Below are 21,057 nucleotides of genomic sequence, written 5' to 3' on the forward strand. Positions count from 1 at the left end.
GATCAAGATCACCTTGACCCAATACTCTCACCACTGACATAAACTCTAGGAAGGAAAAGAAAAAACACAAACTCATTGTACAAACATGTTTCGATTTTGCTACTTAGACTAACATATATGAGAATTTCTATGCACAAATGTGAAAAAATATACATGCAATATGGAGAAAAACAATAACCCCAAAAAACCACCCAAGAAAGGATGAGGTATACACTGATTATACTTTTCTACTGGTTATTTTCCTATTACCTATAAACGTGCCCATGTCTACTCCATCCTCAAAAAACCTTCACTTGATTCACCCATCCCTGCTAGCTAATGTCCCTATTTCTCTTCCCTTTGGTGACTAAATTTGAGAAGACCATCTGTGACAGAAGCATCCACTTCCTTTCCTGTCACTCTCTTCTTAACTCTTTGAAGTCTGGCTTATGACCTCATCATTCAACAGAAACTGCTCTCTCCAAAGTTACCAATGATTCCTTAATTGCCAAGTCTTCCTCTCCACGTTCATCCCTCCTGACCTCTCTGTGGCCTGTGACGCCGTCAGCAGTCTCGTGGTTCTCTGTGAGTTCTCCTCGTTCCCATGTGGCCTCTTCTCTGTCTCTTGGTGGATCGTCATCCACATCACGTCTGCTAACAGCAGAGGTCTCACACAGCTTGTCCTGGGCCACCTTCTTTTCTCCATCTATACTATTTCCCTTTGTGATTTTTTCAGCTCCCATGTATTAAATTCTCAGCAGATGATTCGAAAATCTACTTGTCCAACTCTAACTTCTCTCCCATCAGGTTCAAATCTCCAATTGCTTTTTAGACATCTCAAACTGGATGTCTAATAGATGGCTTAAATTCAACATGAACTCATTATCTTTCCCCTCAAAACTCTCCCCTCTTCCAAACTTCCCTCTTCCTATTGAGGGTACCACCATCCTCCCCATTACTCAGGTTCACATTCTAGGGCTCATCTCCTCAACACCTCACATTCTCATTCTACATATCCAATTAGAGATCAAGTCCTATAAATTTCACCTTTGTAATATCTCTTGTATAGGCTCCACTCTCTCCTCTGACGCTGCCAGCACCCCATGTCCTGATTATTTTAATAGCCTGCTGGTTGGTCTCCCTGTTTCTTCTCTCCATCCATCCTCACACTTCAGCTATTAAATTAACCTTCTTGAAACATAGATTTGACCATATCAACCTCCTCCCCCCAATTCAAAACTTCAGTGGCTGGTCCCCTATTACCTCCAGTATCAAATATAAAATCCTGTGGCTTACAAAACCCCTAATTTAATAACCTTGTGCCAATTCCCCCATATCTATGTACACACATACACACACAAACGCACACAGAGAGTTGTCAATGAACAATAAAAAACTTTAAGAAAGTAATTTCACCTTTTAAGCACTTCAGGGTCTCTGTACTGCACACATCTACTCGCATAGTGGCCAGCTGCTTCTCCTTCAGTTCAATCTGGTCCTCAGAACGCTTGTATAGCAGTAGTTCATCAATGAGAGCCTGGGACTGAACATAGCCACCACAAGATTTAGCATATTATACACACTATGCAAGTGTATACTTGCCTGATTATTCTGTACCATACTTGTTTTCAGTCTGATATGATCAAAGTTTAACAAAACTTTGAAGGAAATAGCTTCAACACTCCTGATCTAAAAATTCAGGGGCTTCTATGTAGATTATCAGATCAAAACAACAATTCTCAAGAGAGTGCGAATCAGTGGGTGTAAGGTTAAATATAGGAGGGTAGGGAAGTCTATTTTGGATTTTTAGCGAGTAAAATGTTGTTTTTAACAACATTCCATACTTTAACCCAGACATGCAAATTCTATTTTAACAGATTTTCATAAAGGAAGGGAACTCCTTAGGATTTTTTCTGGGGGGTGGGGAGGTGGAAAGGATTAAAGGGAAAGAGTCAGACCAGACCTATGATTTCGTCTCTGTAGAGAATTCCCAGTAAGGAAACTTCTTCCACCAATGCAGAATGGCACCTCCCTACAACTCATAGCAGAAGAGTTGCCTTGGGGCACTTGGAGATTAAGTGACTTGCCAGGAGATTGTACAGAGGATCTGTCTGGAGCAGAACTTGAAACCAGGTCTTCCTGACTCTTAAGCCTGCTCTCTGTTCACTTTCCCATGCTACCTTACTCCTTTAGTTATCAGAAATTTAATATGTCCCTATCTTGGCACCTTGAATATGAACTTTGAAAGCAGGTTCTCACTCAAAATAATACATTAATAAAAATCAAACTGCCTAGACCCCAGGTGAAGAACCTGGGGCCTAGAGGGCATGGGTGGCCTTCTGGGTCCAAGGATTTGTTCTGTAAAACTTGAGGACTTAGAGGGCCACATGTGACCTTGCGGTTGTAAATTCCCCCCCCAAGGCTCTAATCCCACTGATCTACTTCTCTGCCCTCATCTCTCAAAAGATAGATGTAGATATAAAGAGATATAGATAGCCATGTACATATCTATCTATGGAAAATATAAATAAAACATAACCATGGAAAATGTTTGTTAAAAGTGACTAGTATACAATATGCTGCTTTGGCAAGTTTCACTACTTTGTAACTTACTCGAAATTCGGCGACTATCTTAGACTTGAGAGCAGCTTTAGGGTTGGTGGAGGCTGTTGAAATCAAGCAAACAAATGAATTTAGAAGTCAAGGAAATATGGAGAGTTGCACCTGAAACTCAGAAAAAAAAAACAAAAACCCTCTTCTCTAAGTTCTACAAGATACACAGTCTAAGAGTTTATTCTTTGAATATACGTCAAACATGCATTTGCATATCATTTGTGTTGTGTCATTATTTTAAACATTAGGGATTTTCTGAAGGCAATGAGGGAAATACTCTCCAGAGCAGAAATTTTGGCACTTTTAATGTACCAAAAGAGAAAAACACATACTCTATTATTTAGTTGGCCTTAGCCCACTTACCTCCAAATAGTCCCTGGATACACTACAAATTCTGAAATACTAAGTGGCAGGACATAGCTGTCCTACTGTGCTGTGCAGTGGCAGCATTTCAACACCACCTAACAAAGAATCTGTCTCTCAAGTCAATTAGTTATGAATAGTGGCTGAAGAACATCTTTATGGATGTCCCTTTTTCTATCCCTAAGTCTTTAGCCCAGGGCACTTTTACTAATTTAATAGCAGAAGTAGGCAGAGAAAGTTCTAAAGATATCTATGGTTGACATTTTGGTGAAATGTTGGCTCACTGTTATTAAATATGCAAATAATGGACAAAATTATGCCAGTGGTCTCCCTAATTCACACTGAATATTATATGGCTGCTGGAGCAAAACTATCTCAAGTTATCTTGCTTTAGCTATTCATTTCTACTGTCTATATTACCTTGATTTCCTCCACACTTTCAAGTCTATCTCACTGTTTCTCAGTTCTGGCCCATACAGGCTACCACATGCAGTATAATCCATTCCCCTGATTTCTTGTTGGGAAGTTTTCATAAAGTATGGTAAACCTAAGAAGAGCTCCAGGTAGAGAATAAGCTTCTGGCCAGGAGGGAGGCCACATCTACTCTGGCAGAGGGTGTCCCCAAATCTGACAGGCTTCATGGCTCCCACAGAAGTGCTTCTTATGTCTATTCTGTTCTTCAGTTCTGTTGTTTAATGCCTCTAACTTCCTATATCCTTGAACCTGAAAATAAGCCTGAGAAATACCATAACGAGATTATTTTCTTCTTTTCTTTTTAAAGTATCCCCCAACTACTCTTGAATCTTGGCATATTTAAACCCTTCTGATGTGCTTTCATTGCTTAAAAGTGGTTTTCTAGCAGCAACTCCTTGGTGCCTTCTAAGAGTATGCCAGTGGGAGCTTCCCAGGCCTGGACAACAGGCTTGCCCATGGTTTATGCCAGGTGCGTTGCCAAATGGTTTACATTTTCTTCTGCTCCACAAAAAAGGAGGTCATTTTACATTAGTTGAGATAGGTCACTTTGGTTTCCTTACTTTGTGATTTCTTCCACAGCTTATTCGGTTGTTTGTTCAGATTTTCTTTCAGCTGCTTCTGAGTTTTGAAAGTGGTACCTGGAAAACATTTCAGTTGCTGCAGCCTGGCATTACGGGAAGCTGCTCTGACTCTCCACTTCAGTTTTGCCAAAGTTGCAGCATGATAAAAGGAAATCCACGATTGTGTGTGGTTTCTTTCGTTTTGTCCTCTCTTTCTCTCTCTCTCTTTCTCTCAAAAATACCCACCCAAATCTAAGAAGCTGCCAAATAAAAATTTTCTAAAGTCAATGAAATTAATGACCAAGAAGAATGGAGGAAGATGTAAAAAAAATTCCCTCTTAATGAATTGCAATTAGAAATTCAACAGCTTCTTAGAAAATATTTCTATTTTTAAAAATAAACTTTTGTATAATTGCTGGTCAGTGTCAGAAATTACTGGCTTGTTCAGTTTTAATAACTTATTCATAATCAACTAATCCACAGGAAGAAAGTAAATGGAGACTTCTCTGCTTCATGTCAAGACAGTTTTAATGTAAACACTTATTACTTACTTTAGTATCTAAACAAACCAAAGGTATCTGAAGAATGACAAGGTGTATTTGCTAACAATGCGAACTAGTACCCTTGTTCTTGAATTCAACAATAGATGACAGAGGAAGAGCAATGATTAATAATACAAGCACTGAGCAGCAAAAATTCTCTATTTCAGTAGTACTGAATCTGCTCTAACTTGCATTATTCTAGCAAAAGCAGAGGACACATCTGTCATTTTCATATCTATGTATATCATATATTTTTCAGCTTATTATTACTTGATGTATTCCACTTTAGTTGTATTTTTCCTAGAGGCCCTAGGTTAACTTATTTAGCAACCAAAAAAAGTATTCTTTGTTGGAAGTCCATTTGGGGGTGTCCTACCCCACCCCTTAAAAAGCAAAGAAAAAAGGTAAAGAAACTAAGATTAAAAATTTTAAGAAAAACTAGATACTTACTCAAAGCTTCTTTTAGTACCACAATCGTTTCTTCAGGGTATACATTTCTCTCTTCCCAGATTTTAAAAATCCGTTCTACAGACTTAGAGACAGATGGATCCCTAATTGAGGAGAAGAAAAAAATACTATAGTTTAATATTCCAAATTGGTACTCCAAAAATAAAACTCATGCTAATAATGAAACAGTTAAGTTTCATGATTAAAAAAAATTATCTAGGAACACTTCTCTACACTATGTGCAGAACCTGCAATCTTAAAAAAACAAAAGTTCTTTAAAAATTCTTCTTGATGTGCAAGCATACTTTTCTGATTGATTCTTTAAACCATTCTTCTCAGGTTCTGATCTAAACCTTCTCTTGCCAAGCTACCTCTTCTGCTCTTTTCCCCTCTCTCTTAGCTGACAAGCTCACCACGGATTTCATTGAGAAAACTGAAACCATCCATCCTGAGCTTCACTTTATCCCCAACTCTATACTTCAAATCATCTCTATGTTATCTCAAACTCTCCTCCCATGCTCCAAGCTGAGGAGGAAATGGCTCTTCTTATAAATACCAGCCTTTTTGTTTGTGCCCTTAGTATCAGCACTTCTTAGCTCCTTGGTGGAACACCTCTTTCTCTGCTCAACTTTCAATCTCTCCTGATTCCTACTACGTACAAACATACCAAGATCTCTCCCATCCTTAAAAAAAAAACCTGAACTTGATTCTATAATCCCCTTAAGGTACATATCCCTTCTCTCACTTATTTTACAGTCAAACTAGGAGAAGCTGCCTACATTTACTGCCTTCACTTTCTCTCCCACTCACCACTCTATCCTTTACAAACTGCATTCTTGTCTCAGTCAGTAAGCATTTATTAAGTGCCTACTATGTGCTAATACATAAAAAGAAAGACAAAAAAGCAGCCCCTGTTCTCAAAGACCTCAAAGCCTAATAGGGGCAGAGAGGGAGACAACATGCAAACAACTCTGTGTGTGTGTGTGTGTGTGTGTGTATGAAAAATATAAACTGGGGATTTTTATCAAGAGGAAGGCACTAGCATTAAAAGGGATCAGAAAAGGTTTTTTTTTTTCTTTTTAGGCAATTTGGGTTAAGTGACTTGCCAAGGGTCACAAAGCTAGTAAGTGTCAAGTGTTTGGTCTGAGGCCTGATTTGAATTTAGGTCCTTCTGACTTCAGGACTGGTGCTCTTATCCATTGCACTACCTAGCTGCCCCCTAAAGTGATTTTTAATTCTTTTTTTGGGGGGGGGGTGGGAGTGGGGTTCTTGCCTAGGGTCACAGAACTAGTAAATTAGTAAGTGTTATGTGTCTGAGGCCAGATTTGAACTCAGGTCCTCCTCAATCCAGGGTCAGTGCTCTAACCACCGCACCACCTAGCTGCCCCCCAACATCCTTTGTATAAGGTGGGATTCAAGGACTTAAAGGAGCCTCATCACTCCAAACTTCCTAATGATCTCTTAACTGTCAAATCTGATTGCTGACCTCTATGGAGCATTAAATATTGTTGACTATCTCCTCCTTCTCAACCCTCCTCCCTGGATCTTTGTGCTTCTCTTCTGCCTCTCTTCCTACCTGTTTGGCTGTTCCATTCTGTCTTCTTTGCTGGATCGTTATTCAGTCCTTATATACCTCATGGCTCTGCTCTGGGCTCTCTTCTCTCTTAGGATCTTTGTCAGCAGAGATTTCAACTCTCATCTCTATGTATTCAAGTCTCACAACTATGTATCAAGCCTTAGTTTCTTTCGTGATTTTGTCTTGCATCTCCAACCAAGCAGCTATCTCTAAATATCCCTTAGGCACTTCAAACTCAGCATGTTCAAAACAGAACTCATGACCTTTTCCCTCAAACCTACCCCCCTCCTTCCACTGCAGGCTCACAATCTCAAAAATCTCTTATCCTTCACCCCTCATGTCTAATTAGCTGCTAAGTTTTGTTGATGCTATTTCTATAACACCTCTCCCATCCATTACCTTATTTCCACTCATCCACCATCCTGGTTAAGACCTTTATTATCTCTTGCCTGAAGGTTACGTAATAATCTTTCAATTATTCTGCGTAGATCTGACCATGTCATTATCACTGAGGAAGTTCTACCTCCCTCACTGCCCAGATAGATAAAAGTTCATTCGAAAGTAAACCAACATTTATTAAACATCTATTAAGTACAAGGCTTCTTCAAGGCTCTGATCTCAAAAAACTTACATTCTACTATCTACCACAATAATAGTAGATTAAAAAAAAAAGGAATGCTGGGCATAGTTTACTGTCTATCCTTGATTGTGAGACAGCAGATTTCAAGGAAAAAGAAGGGATAGATTGGATCCAAAGGGCTTGGCTACTCTAAAGAATGAAGTCTGGTGACATAAATAATATCATTCTAATGAACAAGAAAAGTAGAAATGATCTAAAGAGAATAGATGTGACTACATAATTATTAATTTAGATTTTTTTTTTTTTGGGCGAGGCAATTGGGGTTAAGTGACTTGCCCAGAGTCACACAGCTAGTGATGATCATATATCTAAGGCTGAATCTGAACTCAGGTCCTCCTGACTCCAGGGCTAGTGCTCTACCCACTGTGCCACCTAGCTGTCCCTGTTCAGATTTTTTTAAAAGATGTACATAGATGAAGGAAGGCTTTTGTGAAGGAAGCTTTTGACAAAATCCAACACTCATTCCTATTAAAAACACTAGAAAGTACAGAAATAAATGAAGCTTTCCTTAAAATGATAAGTAGTATCTATCTAAAACCATCAGCAAGTATTATCTGTAATGGAGATAAGCTAAAAGACCTTCTAATAAGATCAGAAGTGAACCAAGTATGCCCCCTATCACCACTATTATTCAATATTGTACGAGAAACACTAGCTATAGAAATAAGAGAAAAAGAAATTGAAGAAATTAGAATAGGCAATCAGGAAATAAAAACTATCACTCTTTGCATATGATATGATGGTATACTTAGAGAATCCTAGAGAATCAACTAAAAATTAGTTGAAATAATTAACAACTTCAGTAAAGTTACAGGATATAAAATAAAACCTACATATATCATCAGCATTTCTACATATTACTAACAAAGTCCAGCAGGAAGGGATAGAAACAGATATTCCATTTAAAACAATTGCAGACAACACAAAATACTTGGGAGTCTACCTGCCAAGACAAACCCAGGAACTATATGAACACAATTACAAAACACTTTTCACACAGATAAAGTCAGATCTAAACAAATGGAGAAATTTTTTTTTTTCCTTTTGCAAGGCAACTGGGGTTAACTGACAGGGTCATACAGCTGGTAAGTGTCAAGTACTTAAGGCTGATTTGAACTCAGGTGCTCCTGACTGTTCTAGCTACTGTGCAACCTACTTGCCCCTCAAATGGAGAGATATTAATTGCTCATGGGTAGGCTCAGCCAAAATAAGAAAAAAAATGACAATTCTACACAAATTAATTTGCTTATTCAGTACCGTATCAAACTACCAAAAATTATTTTATAGAGCTCAGAAAATATCAAAATTCATCTGCAAGAACAAAAGGTCAAGAAAATCAAGGCAATTAATGGGAAAAAAAGAAGTAAAAGAAAGCGGCCTAGCCATACCAGAACTCAAACTATTACAAAGAAATAATCATCAAACAATTTAGTACCAGCTAAAAAATACAGTGGTAGATCAGTGGAACAGGTTAGGTACACAATGTACAGAAGTAAATAATCATAGTAATCTAGTGATTATAAACCCAAAGATCCAAACTTTTGGGACAAGAGCTCATTATTTCACAAAAATTGCTGGAAAAATTGGAAAGCAGTTTAGCAGAAACCAGGTAACAGACCAACAGTTCACATTGTATTCCAAGATAAGGTCAAAATGAGTACATGATTTAGACATAAAGGGTGATATCATAGGCAATTAGGGGAAGCATGGAAAATCTGGCCTGTTGGATCTATGGCTAAGGGAAGAATTTGTTACCAAACGAGAGAAAGAGGGCACTATAGGATGTAAAACTGATAATTTTGATTATATTTAATTAAAAAGTGTTTGCAGTTACTGTGGTGGGACCTGACTCTGAAGGACTTTTTTTTGTGGAAAGGAAACTGAATAAAATTACAAAATGTCCTGGGACCATAGCAGATTAAAGGAGCTTGAACTGGACTGGACCTGAAGAGATCCTCTTGAAAAATGCTATCCACTCCTATATGGAAAGATAATATTTGTAACTCATGAGACCTTTGTCAGTATTAGGGTAGTTGGAGGGAAAAAATTATATTATGTGTATATATATATATACACACACACACACACACACATAGAGAGAGAGAGAGAGAGAGAGAGAGAGAGAGGGCACAGGGTGGGTTGAAGATGAAGGGGTGATATCTGGAGAATAAAATTAAGGGGTGAGAGAGGATTATACTGGGAAAAAGAGAAAGGAAGAGGTAGAATGGGGTAAATTATCCCACATAAAACAGACAAGAAAAAAGCATTTACAGTGAAGGGGAAGTGGGGGAAGGTGAAAGGGAATTAGTGAATCTTATTCTTGTCAGATTTGGCTTAAGGAAGGAATAACATACACACTCAAATGGGTATGGAAATTTATCTCACCCTACAGGAAATTGGGGGGAAGGGGATATAAGAGAGCAGGTGGGATGATAGAGGAGAGGGCAGATTGGGGGAGGGGGTAATCAGAAGCAAACACTTCTGAAGAGGGACAGGGTCAAAAGAGAGAATAGAATAAATGGGGGGGGACGGAATAGGATGGCGGAAATATAGTTAGTTTTTCACAACATGACTACTATGGAAGTGTTTTGCATGACTACACATGTATAACCTGTATCAAGTTCTTTGCCTTCTCAATGAGGGTGGGTGGGGAGGGAGGAAGGGAGAAAATTTGGAACTCAAAGTTTTAAAAACAAATGTTAAAAATTGTTTTCACATGCAACTGAGAAATAAGATATACAGGCAATGGGGTACAGAAATCTATCCTGCCCTATAGGAAAACAGAAGGGGAAAGGGATAAGAGAAGGGGGGAGGGTGATAGAAAGGAGGGCAGATTAGGGGAAGGAGCATTCAGAATGCATGCTGTCTTGGGATACAGGGAAAGGCAAGATGGGAAGAAAACTTGGAACTCAAAATCTTGTGGAAGTGAATGTTAAAACTAAAAATAAATAAAATAAATTAAAATAAAAAAAGGGAACAATTATGTAAAAAAAAAAAAAAAAAGAAGAAAAGGAAAAATGCAATCCACCACCAGAGAGAGAACTGATTAACTCAGTGCAAACTGAAATAAGGAAGGTGAAGTGCAGAAAGAAAATTAATTGGTCCAGTGCTACTCATCTAGTAAAGAAGAGAATAGGTGAGAAACTTGAAGACACCTGTTTGCTGGGCAGGCAAAATCCTATGGGCCTTTTGCCTATGATTTTCAACATGGGATGCTCTAAAAGGTTCGAAGCCCTTTATGAAGGCCCACTTCTTGGAGAAGCTAACCCTCTAAAACAGCCAAGAATACCTGGAATAGTTTTAAAAGTCACTACTTTTTGTACATAGGAAAACAGGTACACTAATGCACTATATCAGTTATGAACCAACCCAACTGTTCTGGAAAATAATTTGAATTATGCAAGAAAAACTTCAAAATTGTTCAATACCAGACCTAGTGATCTGATTGGGGTTTACACACTGCAGAGGTTACTGACAAGAAAAGACCTATCTTCCAAAAAATATTAACAAAGGCACTATTTGTTACAGCGCCCCCATCCCTCCCAAAAAAAAGGAAACAAATTCTATGACTAATGATTGGAGAATAGCCAAACAAACTGTTTTATATGGCTGTAATGGAGTATCATTAGGGCACAAAAATAAATGTGTGAAGAATTCAAAGAAATATAGGAAAAGTTCCTGAAGTGATACAGAGTGAACAAAGGATAATTAGAAGTACAATGTGCACACTCCAATCCTAAAAATAAGAACTTTCAAGAGTAACAAATCTCAGATAATAAATAATGGGAAATGTTGTTACTAGCTTAAAAGCACACAACTTTTCTTTTAACAAATGGAAAACTGGTGAAGCTTGTGAAGGTTGCACGTACTCATCAAAATCACTCATGTTGGTTTGATTTAACTATTTTCAAGGATTTTACATCGTGGAAGATTCTACTTCCAAGATGGGAAGTAGATGCAAGATGGGAATTATCATGTGATGAAACAAAATTTACCACAAAATTTTTAAAAATGAAGAGATCTCTCAGGAGAACTACTCAAACAGCTCAGTTTCCTGACATCCAGTCCTTATAGACAATTGAGATCAAATAATTGCATCTGATTTACAGCTGGAGATTCCCAAGGTTGCCAACAAAGCTTATTTGAGTATGGAGAAAAAAGTGGATGAGAAACCATCCCCTGCAAGGAAAACACAATACAATCCCTCTGGCTGGTCTAACTACCTTTAAGGTCATCTTCCCTCCTTTATTTATAGAGGTGTGGGACCCATATGTGTTGGACACTGAATATATTGTCAGATTCAGCTGAAGTTGGTTAGTTTTTGCTCACCTGCTTTTCCCCCTCCCTTATTCTGGCTCAATGGGTAAAGGAAGGGGGAGAGATATATTTAAAACTGACATCAAAACAAAAGATTTAGAATGCAAATTAGGTTTTAAGAAATTAAAATTATGATTAAGTGATTCTCAGTCTCTAGTTAAGAATCCTAAGTGGGAAATGCAATTAGCGATTATTATTTAAATGATTAAAATTGTGTAGTATAAGAACGTGGATTGTAGTATAAAGACTTGGATCCAAGAGAAACTAGGGTTCAAACTCTGCCTTTAACACATACACCTTGTGTGGCCATGAGCAAGTCAATGAACCTTTATGAACCCAGTGTGGTCATTCACAAAATGGGAATAGTAACAGCCATAAAGCTTACCTCATAGGTATCAAATGGTGTCATGTTCACAAAGTGCTTTAGAAACCTTAAAGCACTCTGAAAATTTCAGCTATAGATATTACTTTCACTTAATAACTCTCATCAGTGAAATAATCAACCACGATTCCAGAGGAGTAATGATGCATGCTACCCATGTCCTAACATAGAAGTCATGGACTCAAGATGCAGAATAAAACAAAGGTTTTTGCACAAACAAAACCAATGCAGCTAAGATTAGAAGGAAAACAGAAAAAGGGGGGGGGGGAAGGGGAGGAATTATATAGCAAGTTTCTCTGATAAAGGCCTTATTTCTCAAATATATACAGAACTGAGTCAAATTAATTAGAATATAAGTTATTCCTCAACTGAGAAATGGTCAAAGGATATGAAGTTTTCAAAAGAAACCAAAGCTATCTGTAGTTACATAAAAAATGCTCTAAATCTATTGATTAGAGAAAAACAACTCTGAGGTACCACTTTATACCTATCAGATTAGCTAATATGTCAGAAAAGGAAAATGACAAATGTTGCAGGGGAGGTGGAAAAATTGTGTGGAGTTGTGAACTGATCCAATCATTTTGGAGAGCAATTTGGTACTATGTCCAAAGGGTTATAAAAGTGTGCATATACCCTTTGATCCAGCAATACCACTTACTACTAGGTCTGTATCCCAAAGAGATCAAAGAAAAAAGGAAAAGGACCTATATAGAGAAAATATTTATAGCAGCTCTTTTTTGTGGTGGCAAAGGATTGGAAATTGAGGGGATGACCATCAATTGGGAAGTGTCTGAACAATTTGTGGTATATGATTGTGACAGAATACCATTGTACTATAAGAAATGATGACCATGATGGTTTCAGAAAAACCTGAGAAGACTTATATGAACTGATACAAAGTGAAGTGAGCAGAAACCAGGAAAGCACTGTACACAAGAATAATTATTTTACCAATAATAAACTGCGAATGACTTAGATATTCTGAGCAATACAATGATCCAAGTCAATTCCCAAAGGACTTATGAAAAATGCTATCCACCTCCCGAGAGAGAACTGATGGAGTCTCAATGCAGAACAAAGCACATTTTTTTGTTTGTCTGTTTGTTTGTCTTTTTGGTGAGGCAATCGGGGTTAAGTGACTTGCCCAGGTTAACAGAGCTAGTAAAGTGTAAAGTGTCTGAGGCCACATTTGAACTTAGATCCTCCTGACTCCAAGGCCAGAGCTCTATCCACTGTGCCACCTAGCTGCCCCATTGTTTTAAACTTCCTGACACCAAACCTTTCTTTTGCAACCTGGCCAATATGGAGATATTTTGCATGACTTTACATGTATAATCTATATAAAATCGCTTGCCTTCTGAAGGGGAGAAGGGAGAGAATCTGAAACTAAAATTTTTTTAAAATGTTAAAATTTTTTTACATATAATTGAGAAAAATAAAATAAACTGAAAAAAAGAAATGACTGAAGGACCAATGGTTGGCCCTCCAGGTCCTCAAATGTGGTCCTCTGACTGAATCCAAAGTCAAAGGGCCACACTCGAGGACCTAGAGGGTCACATGTGGTCTCAAGGCCACAGGTTCCCCACCTCTATTCGAGAACACGCTAGTGTGTTCAGATCTGGGTATCATATTTTAACAAGAGTATAGACAGACTTGATTGTGAGAAGAATCATGCTATCCAAGGATTATTCAAGAAAGTGTGAAGACTTGGTGGACAGGAGCACGGGGAACAAGACATCTGTCTTCAAATATCTGAAGGGCTGTCATGCAGAAAATGAATAAGACTTATTCTGCTTAATTTCAGAAGGCAGCGCTGATATATGTCTGTTTAAATTAATTTTAAGTGGTAGAGACAGGTTTCTGTTTGATGAGGGAAATCTCCAATTTTGTCACACTCAAGAGGGGGTGAATTTCCTATTAATTTAAGTGTTCAAGTGTAGAATAGGTGATCACTGATCACATATGGAGAAATTGGGATTTATGCTTTAGGTGGAGAGTTGATGTAAAAGTGAATGACCTGTGAGGTCCCTATGAAGGCTAAGATTTTGTGACTTTATATGACAAAGAACTTACTACTCACCAGGGTAGCTCACTTCATTTTTTCCTTCCTTTCAATTATTAAGAAGTTCCTCCTTATTGATATAAAATCTGTTTTTCTGTAAATCCTACCTACTGTTGTCTGGCATCAAGCAAAGTAACTCTAATACCTCTTCCATGAATAAACCTTCAAATATTTAAAGATATCCACATCACTTGCCGTATGTAATTATCCTAAATTTTAAAATTCTCTAGACCAAACATTCTTAGTTCTTCAAGGGACATGATTCTCCAGTCCCCTCACTATCCTTCTCTTATTTATTGAAGTCTCTCATAAAAGTGGGGACGAGAACTGAACACAATACTTCAGATAAGGGCCTTACAGGCAGAATATGGTGCTCTATCCACTGTGCCACCTAGCTGCTCCAGCTATTATTATAGTTCTTAATTTAATACATTTATAAATATTATTCTGAGAAGGGGTCGACAGGCACCACCACATTGACAAAGGGGTCCATGAAAAGGTTAGGAACCTCTGGCTACTCCATTACATTACTGATCCATACTGAACTTGTACTAAAAACTCTCAGGTTTTTTTCCCTGATATAAACCGGTGTCTAGCCACTTCTCCCCCATTTTGTTTTGATGAGATTGATAATTTGCCACAGAGTGTCTAGGGAATGTTATTTACTATTGACTGGCAATGTATTTATAACACAAAATATTTAATAATTTTGCTATAATTAATCAATTTTAGGGGCAGCTAGGTGGTACAGTAGATAGAGCACTGGCCCAGAAGTCAGGAGGACCTGAGTTCAAATCCGGCCTCAGACCAAATACTTGACACTTAGTAGCAGTGTGACCCTGGACAAATCACTTAACCCCAACTGCCTAAAAATAAAATAAACAAACAAATAAATAAATAAATATAATCAATCAATTTTAATATGAAGGATTTTTTTTGGGGGGGGAAGGGAAGGAGAGAGTGAAGGACAGCAACACGGGGAGGAAAATGAGTGGGAGAAGCCAAGAGAGGTAGGTAGCTGAGTAAATGTCCTTCTGTGCATTCTATAAATTGTCCATCAAGTGCAACCAGGATCTGGGCCTGTTGACAATCATATCAATAATACATTTCACTATAACAGAAGCAATTTCTCTTGAAACAAGGCAACGGTTCTTTAAGTTCTTCTATTAGCTAAATAAGTTAGCAGAGGCGCTAGAAGCTCCAAGCTTAGAGAAATCAACAGCACATACTTACAGGGTATATTCTCAGAGACTCTAGCTCCATTCTTCTACACCAACACTTAATCCACCCCCCAAGAATCTGTCAACATTAACACTCAGGTGAAACAAAGAGCTATAGAAATGTACATAGATATTGTGCCAGATCTATCCTACAAAGCAATAGGAACTTATTTGTAAAGAACTGAAACTTTAACTACAGGAGATGGTATGAATCTTTTTTTTTTTTAATAATTGTCAGACCAAAATGCTCTCTATTTAAAGTCCTTAGTAGCTGTTAAATAGCTTATTGCTTAATATTTGTTGATTGACTGATTATTGGAATGTCCTTTTGATAAAAAAAAAAATCTGTAATTACACATTCAGAAATGGGGATAGCACTCAAGACTGATTTGCAACAGATTTCTCTTCTTTTAAAAATCTCAAATTAGGGGCAGTTAGATGGCACAATGGATGGAGCACCAGCCCTGGAGTCAGGAGGACCTAAGTTCAAATCTGACGTCAGATATTTACCAGCTTGTGTGACCCTAGGAAAGTCACTTAAGCCCGACTGCCTCAAAAACAAAAATAAAAAACCCTCAAATTGAGAACCTCCAAAGAACTTGATTCTTATGAAGATTCCTAGAGTTGGAAAGAAGACATGTTACCCGTGCTCTAAGGACCAGAATAAATACCCTAGCTTGGTTCATGAATTTTCAGCAACTACTCCTGTTTTCACGATCAGAGTTAATATCTGTGGAAAAAAAGTCCATGAAGAAATTAATCATGGTATTATGAAAGAAAGTGTGAGATACATGACCTAATGCGCTTGCAGTAACAGGGCCACGAAAGCAAATTAGCACCAAAGACATGATGAAAATTTAAGTCTCAAAGGTTTGAGAAGAGGTATAATACTTCACATGTTGATACCTATTTTAAAAGGCCTGAGACTCCCCTAACCCTCTCTGGTATTTCTTACAAATGAATCTAGCTGTATAATTTACATTTGATGACGAAATTTTATTTTATCTTACAGGGAACTGGGGTCAGCAAGAGTTCAGGAGTGACTAACTGCATTAGTACAAAACTTATTTTAAAAGTAACATTAATTAAGGACACAATGAGGTATCCCAGAAAAAGCCCTGGACTAGTGTCAGAAACCCGGGATCTTGTCCTTACTAGCTGTCACTAGTCCTTTGACTCTGGGCAAGTCACAATCTCTCTGTGTCTTAGTTTTCTCATCAAGAGTAGATCAGGCAAGATGATTTCTGTCCTTTTAGATTCCAAAATTATGACTCAAAATTTGCATTTTAACACTTTCAGGTACATAAAGTTCATTTTAAAAATTCTAATACAAGAGAAGCCAATGACAATTTTATAAACACTAAGTTGTCCTACCTCTCTTGATTACTCAAGTCCTCAATGGACCTGTCTTGTTTTTTATTATGTCCTATGTTAATCTTCTCTAACTTGATTAATGGCAGAGAATGACAGATTTAAAGGGAGAAGAGATCTTGATGGTCACCTAGTTTAACTCTAATTTTACAAATGAGAAAACTGAAACAAAGCAAGTGACATGATTTGCCCCAAATCCTACAGCCAGGAAGAAGAGCTTCCCATTTACTGCTCTTCTCCACGAATCACACTCTGTCTCATACTTCTGATGCACTCTTGTTTCTCTGCCTTGTCTCTATCCTTTAAAAAATATTTTCTTTTTTTTTTTCAAATGCAAAAATCTTTTCCCCTTCTACTTTGCCCCTCCTTCAACTGAGAACAAAAGAAAAGTGTTACAAATACGCAGAGTCAAATGAAACAAATTTCCCCACTGGCCATGTTCAAAAACATATGCCTCATTCTGCACTGAGTCCTCCCCTTCATCTATCAGGAATTGGGTAGCATGTTTCATCATCAGTCCTCTGGAATCATGGCTGTTAATTACCCTGATCGGAGTCCCTAATTCTTTCAAAGTTGTGTCTCACTTCAGTCTGCATCATTTAATGTAAATCCTCCTAGGTTTCAATGAAACTATCCCCTTCATAATTTCTTATAGCACAATAGTATTTCATTAAATTACACACCATATCTTGCTCAACCATTCCCCAACTGATGGACAACCCCTCAGATTCCCACTTTTTGCTACCTCAAAAAGAACTATGAATATTTTTGTGCATCTTTAGAGTTTATTTTGCTTCAGACCAAACTCCTCTATACCCTTTTCCTCCTTTTCCCTGTTGAGTGAAATGTAGTTCTCTACCCAACTGGGTATATATTTTTCTTTCCTTTGACCACTCCCTTGTTTGTATAGACTTCTACTTGTACTTTCCTTTATTTTACAGAAAACTGAGGTTTATGTGAGATAATTTTCTCTAATCTTTCTTTCTCTTCTCCCCTTACCATATTCCTCTTTCCTTTACTTTCCATCGTACTCCTAAGACCATTAAAATATGAAAGAACCACGCCCAGGTCTTCAGTCTAATTACAGTCCCTCTTTGACCCCTAATGATAATAAGGTGTGTGTGTAGCATCTCCTTGTAAGCAATTTTATCCTTTAGTCCTCTATCACTGTCCATTTGTTTTTACTTTTTTATGTCTCTTTTAACTCCTGTTTCTTAACTTCAAAGTTCCTACACAGTTCTACTATTTTTATCAGAAAAGTTATTTCATTAAAGGTCCCTGTAGAATTATACTTAAGTTTTGTTGGGTAAGCTATTCTTGGCTATAAGTTCATATCCTTTGCCTTTTAGAATATCACAGTCCAAGATCTCTGCTACTTTATTGTTGTGGCTGCTAAATCATGTGTAATCTGACCATTGCTCCTTGTACTTGAAGGCTTTCTGTCTGTTTACAATATTTTTTCTTTGACCTGGAAACCATGGATTTTGGCTGTGATGTTCCTGGGAGTTTTCATTTGGAATTTTCTTTCAGGAGGTGACCAGTGGATTCCTTCTATTTCTACTTTTCCTACTGGTTATAAGAGATCTGGGCAGTTTTCTTTTAAGCTTTCTTGAAATATGATGTTTAAGCTCTTTTTTCTTGCGGAGTAGGGGAGAGCTCATGGTTTTCTTGTAGTCCATTGAGCAGTTTTTTTCTCCTTAATTTATTTTCCAGGTCAGTTGTTTTTGCTATGAAATAATTTACATTTTCTCCCCCCCCACCCCAGTTTTTTGACTGTTTTAATATTTCTTGTTGTCTCAGAGTCTGGTTTCTGTTTGATCCATTCAAATTTTCAGGGAGTTTGTTGCTTGGGTCAGGTTTTGCACCTCCACAGCTTTCATTCCCCCGCTCCTCAATTCTCTCATTTAATTTATAAAAACTTTTAAACTCTTTTAAAAAAGCTTTAGCTTTATCTCTTTCAGGAATTCTATTTGAGTTTGTGCCCAAGTTATGTTTTTCTCTTAGGCTTTTACTTGTAAATGTTTTGGAGTAATTATCTTCTTTTGGGTCTGTGCCTTGAGCTTTCCCATCATGTAATCTCTTTATGGGATTCTTTTTCGTTTGCTCCTTTTTCTAGACTAATTATAGTACTTCTAACTTGATGTTAGGGCAAGATTCTATAGCACTTCTGAAAGGAAGGTATGAGATGGCTCTGTTGTTGCTTTCTTGAGGATGCTGACTATTGTGTTATTCCAGGATCTCAGGGACAGGCTGGGGATCTGAAAACTTTCAGTATTCCTAAAGAGGTCTGATCTAGGGCAAAATGTGACAGCTGTCCTTCTGGTCTGAGTTCTCTAAGTTCCTGACCCGAGTTTGGGTCTGAGCAAAGGTGGATGCAGTGCTGCTGGACTCCATCCCTTGGGACCTCTGTCTTGGTTATTCTTCTGCAGGTTTGAGATTGGCCTAGAAGCTTCAACTGAGTCCCTTTACACTGTTTGATTCCGAACTTCCTCCTTCCTTGGCACACAGGAGAGCCTGTAACTGCTCCTCACTCCTGGATGCCAATTTCTTCTTCAGTCTAACCTGGATGTGTGACCAGAACTGCGTAACAAGTGACAAAGCTGCCAGGTGGCCCCTATTTCTGCCCCTCTGCAGGAGTCCCCACCCAGTATGGGTCTGAGATCTCTTCTCGCTGCGTTGTAATGTCTCTCTCTGCACTGGAATGCTCCCCACAGGAGTGCTTCTGGACAGATCCCTGTCTCCCCTGTCCACAGACCTCTTTATTTGTCTTCCTGTGCCGACCTGGGTTAACAAATGACTCACTGAATGTGTGCGTGCATGCATTTTCTAGATCTATTTAGATGAATCTGGGTGGCAGGAGAGGGACGAATCTTGCAGTACTTCTTCCTGCTCTGCCCTGAGCCAACATTTTTCACTGGCTGTCCACCTTTTCTGGACGTCCCTCCCTTCTTATCTCTGTCTCCTGACTTCCCTGGTTATCTTTGATGGTAGTAACTTTCCTTTGAGGTAATCCCTAATTTGGCCGGTATATATCTATCTGCATTTTGTTTCCTTATTACACAGTGAGCTCCTTGCCTTTCTTTGTATTCCCATAACTTAGCTCAGTATGGTTAGAAATAAGAGCAAAAAATAATTCCTGCTCTCATGGTGTTCATATTTTAATGGAGGAAACAATATACAAACAACTACAGTCCTTAATAGATGATTATGATTACAATTCAAATAAATTTATTTTCCAGGAGAATCTTACAGATAGTTTAACTTTTCCTGAGATAATTTTTCCAGCAATATCCACCTTCTATCTGGTTTCACATATCTTTTGGATTCTATAAAAACCATTTCTCCTCTTGCTCGGCTCAGAAGCTAAGTAAAGGCCTGAGGCAACCCAAATAGTCTAGACCTACAGTTCTGGTTAGCTACTAGGATCTTTTTGCAGCTCAGTATGTTCTGACCTGTAAAGAAAGCAGGGGACCAGTGTAGACATTCTACATAGCATTGAAAACTATTCACTTTTTGTAGCTGATCCTATGCACCTGTGTGTTTGTTCTTTCCCTCTCTCTCCCCCTCCCCCTTCTTTCTCTTTTTCTCTTTGGCTCTCTCTTGTCTCTCTCAACGCCTTAAATTGTTACTTTGCATACCACTCTTGAAAAATTCATTGAAAACAAAACAGAACTGTAACTTCAATGACGATACTTAATATACCAACACTATACAAATCAATTAGATAGAAACACATGTTAAACATGTTTCTGATGCATTGATACAATTTGTGTGGACAGAACAAAGATTTTTAAAGACTTGCTCAAGATCATACAGCTAAGAAGTGATGGAGTTTGGACTCAAACCTTGGCCTTCTGATGCCAAGGACTCTTTAACTAATAAAATGTTGAGTCTCAAAACTCCCACAGATAAAGGAGGTGGATTTTGTAAACAGAACTGAAAATGAACAGGGAAATGTAAGGAGAAACTACCTATGTGTACCATCTACCAATCTAGATACTAGAATAGCTACAATGTGGGGAAAAAATAGCAGTAAAGGTAACCAGAAATTCACAAAATTCTTAAGAGAAAATGTCCAAGAAAGAAGCCAACAATAAAACCCAGGGCCTCATGTGTCTACACAAATGGACAAAGAGAGGTGAATAAGTAAGATGAACTAAAGCAGGGGTTTCTTGACCTTTTTTACATCATGGGCCCTTTTCACATTCTGGTGATGCCCACTGACCCCGTCTTAGAATGTTTTAAAATGCATAAAATTAATACAAAGGCTTACATAGGAAATGAATTATAATGAAATATAGTTAACAAAATATTAGAAAAACAAGTTCAAGGGCCCCTAGGCTAAGATTTAGGCCCCTTGGCCTAAATCAAGGAGGCAAATTTGTCCTCAAAGATATCACTGAGATTCGATGCAGAGATTCATAACTGGAAATAACTAGAATATAGTCCTGGAAAGGCATTAAACAAAGAAGAGAGTATGGGAAGAGGGTAGAACCAAATGTTTATTAAAG

The 21,057-nt window shown here is 38.0% G+C and overlaps 1 protein-coding gene across 8 annotated transcripts in view; it reads right to left on the reverse strand.

Annotated features, from left to right (window-relative positions):
* LOC114043151 (regulation of nuclear pre-mRNA domain-containing protein 2) overlaps positions 1–21,057 on the reverse strand; it is a 91,208-nt gene that overhangs the window by 21,015 nt on the left and 49,136 nt on the right. For 5 of the 8 annotated variants that reach the window (XR_003569065.1, XM_027862124.1, XM_027862127.1 and 2 more), the window contains exons 3-6: positions 4,982–5,082; positions 3,990–4,067; positions 2,593–2,645; positions 1,396–1,522 (exon numbers count right to left, since the gene is read on the reverse strand). Coding sequence is in view for 7 of the 8 variants with exons in the window: in XM_027862124.1 (XP_027717925.1) it covers positions 1,396–1,522; positions 2,593–2,645; positions 3,990–4,067; positions 4,982–5,082 (359 nt within the window). In the remaining variant the exon portion in view is untranslated. The remainder of the gene's footprint in view (positions 1–1,395; positions 1,523–2,592; positions 2,646–3,989; positions 4,068–4,981; positions 5,083–21,057) is intronic. The other 3 variants (XM_027862125.1, XM_027862129.1, XM_027862131.1) reach the window with 1 other exon arrangement.

Source organism: Vombatus ursinus, unplaced genomic scaffold, assembly GCF_900497805.2.
Source record: "Vombatus ursinus unplaced genomic scaffold, bare-nosed wombat genome assembly UNPS02014768.1, whole genome shotgun sequence".
Classification (NCBI taxonomy): Eukaryota; Metazoa; Chordata; class Mammalia; order Diprotodontia; family Vombatidae; genus Vombatus; species Vombatus ursinus.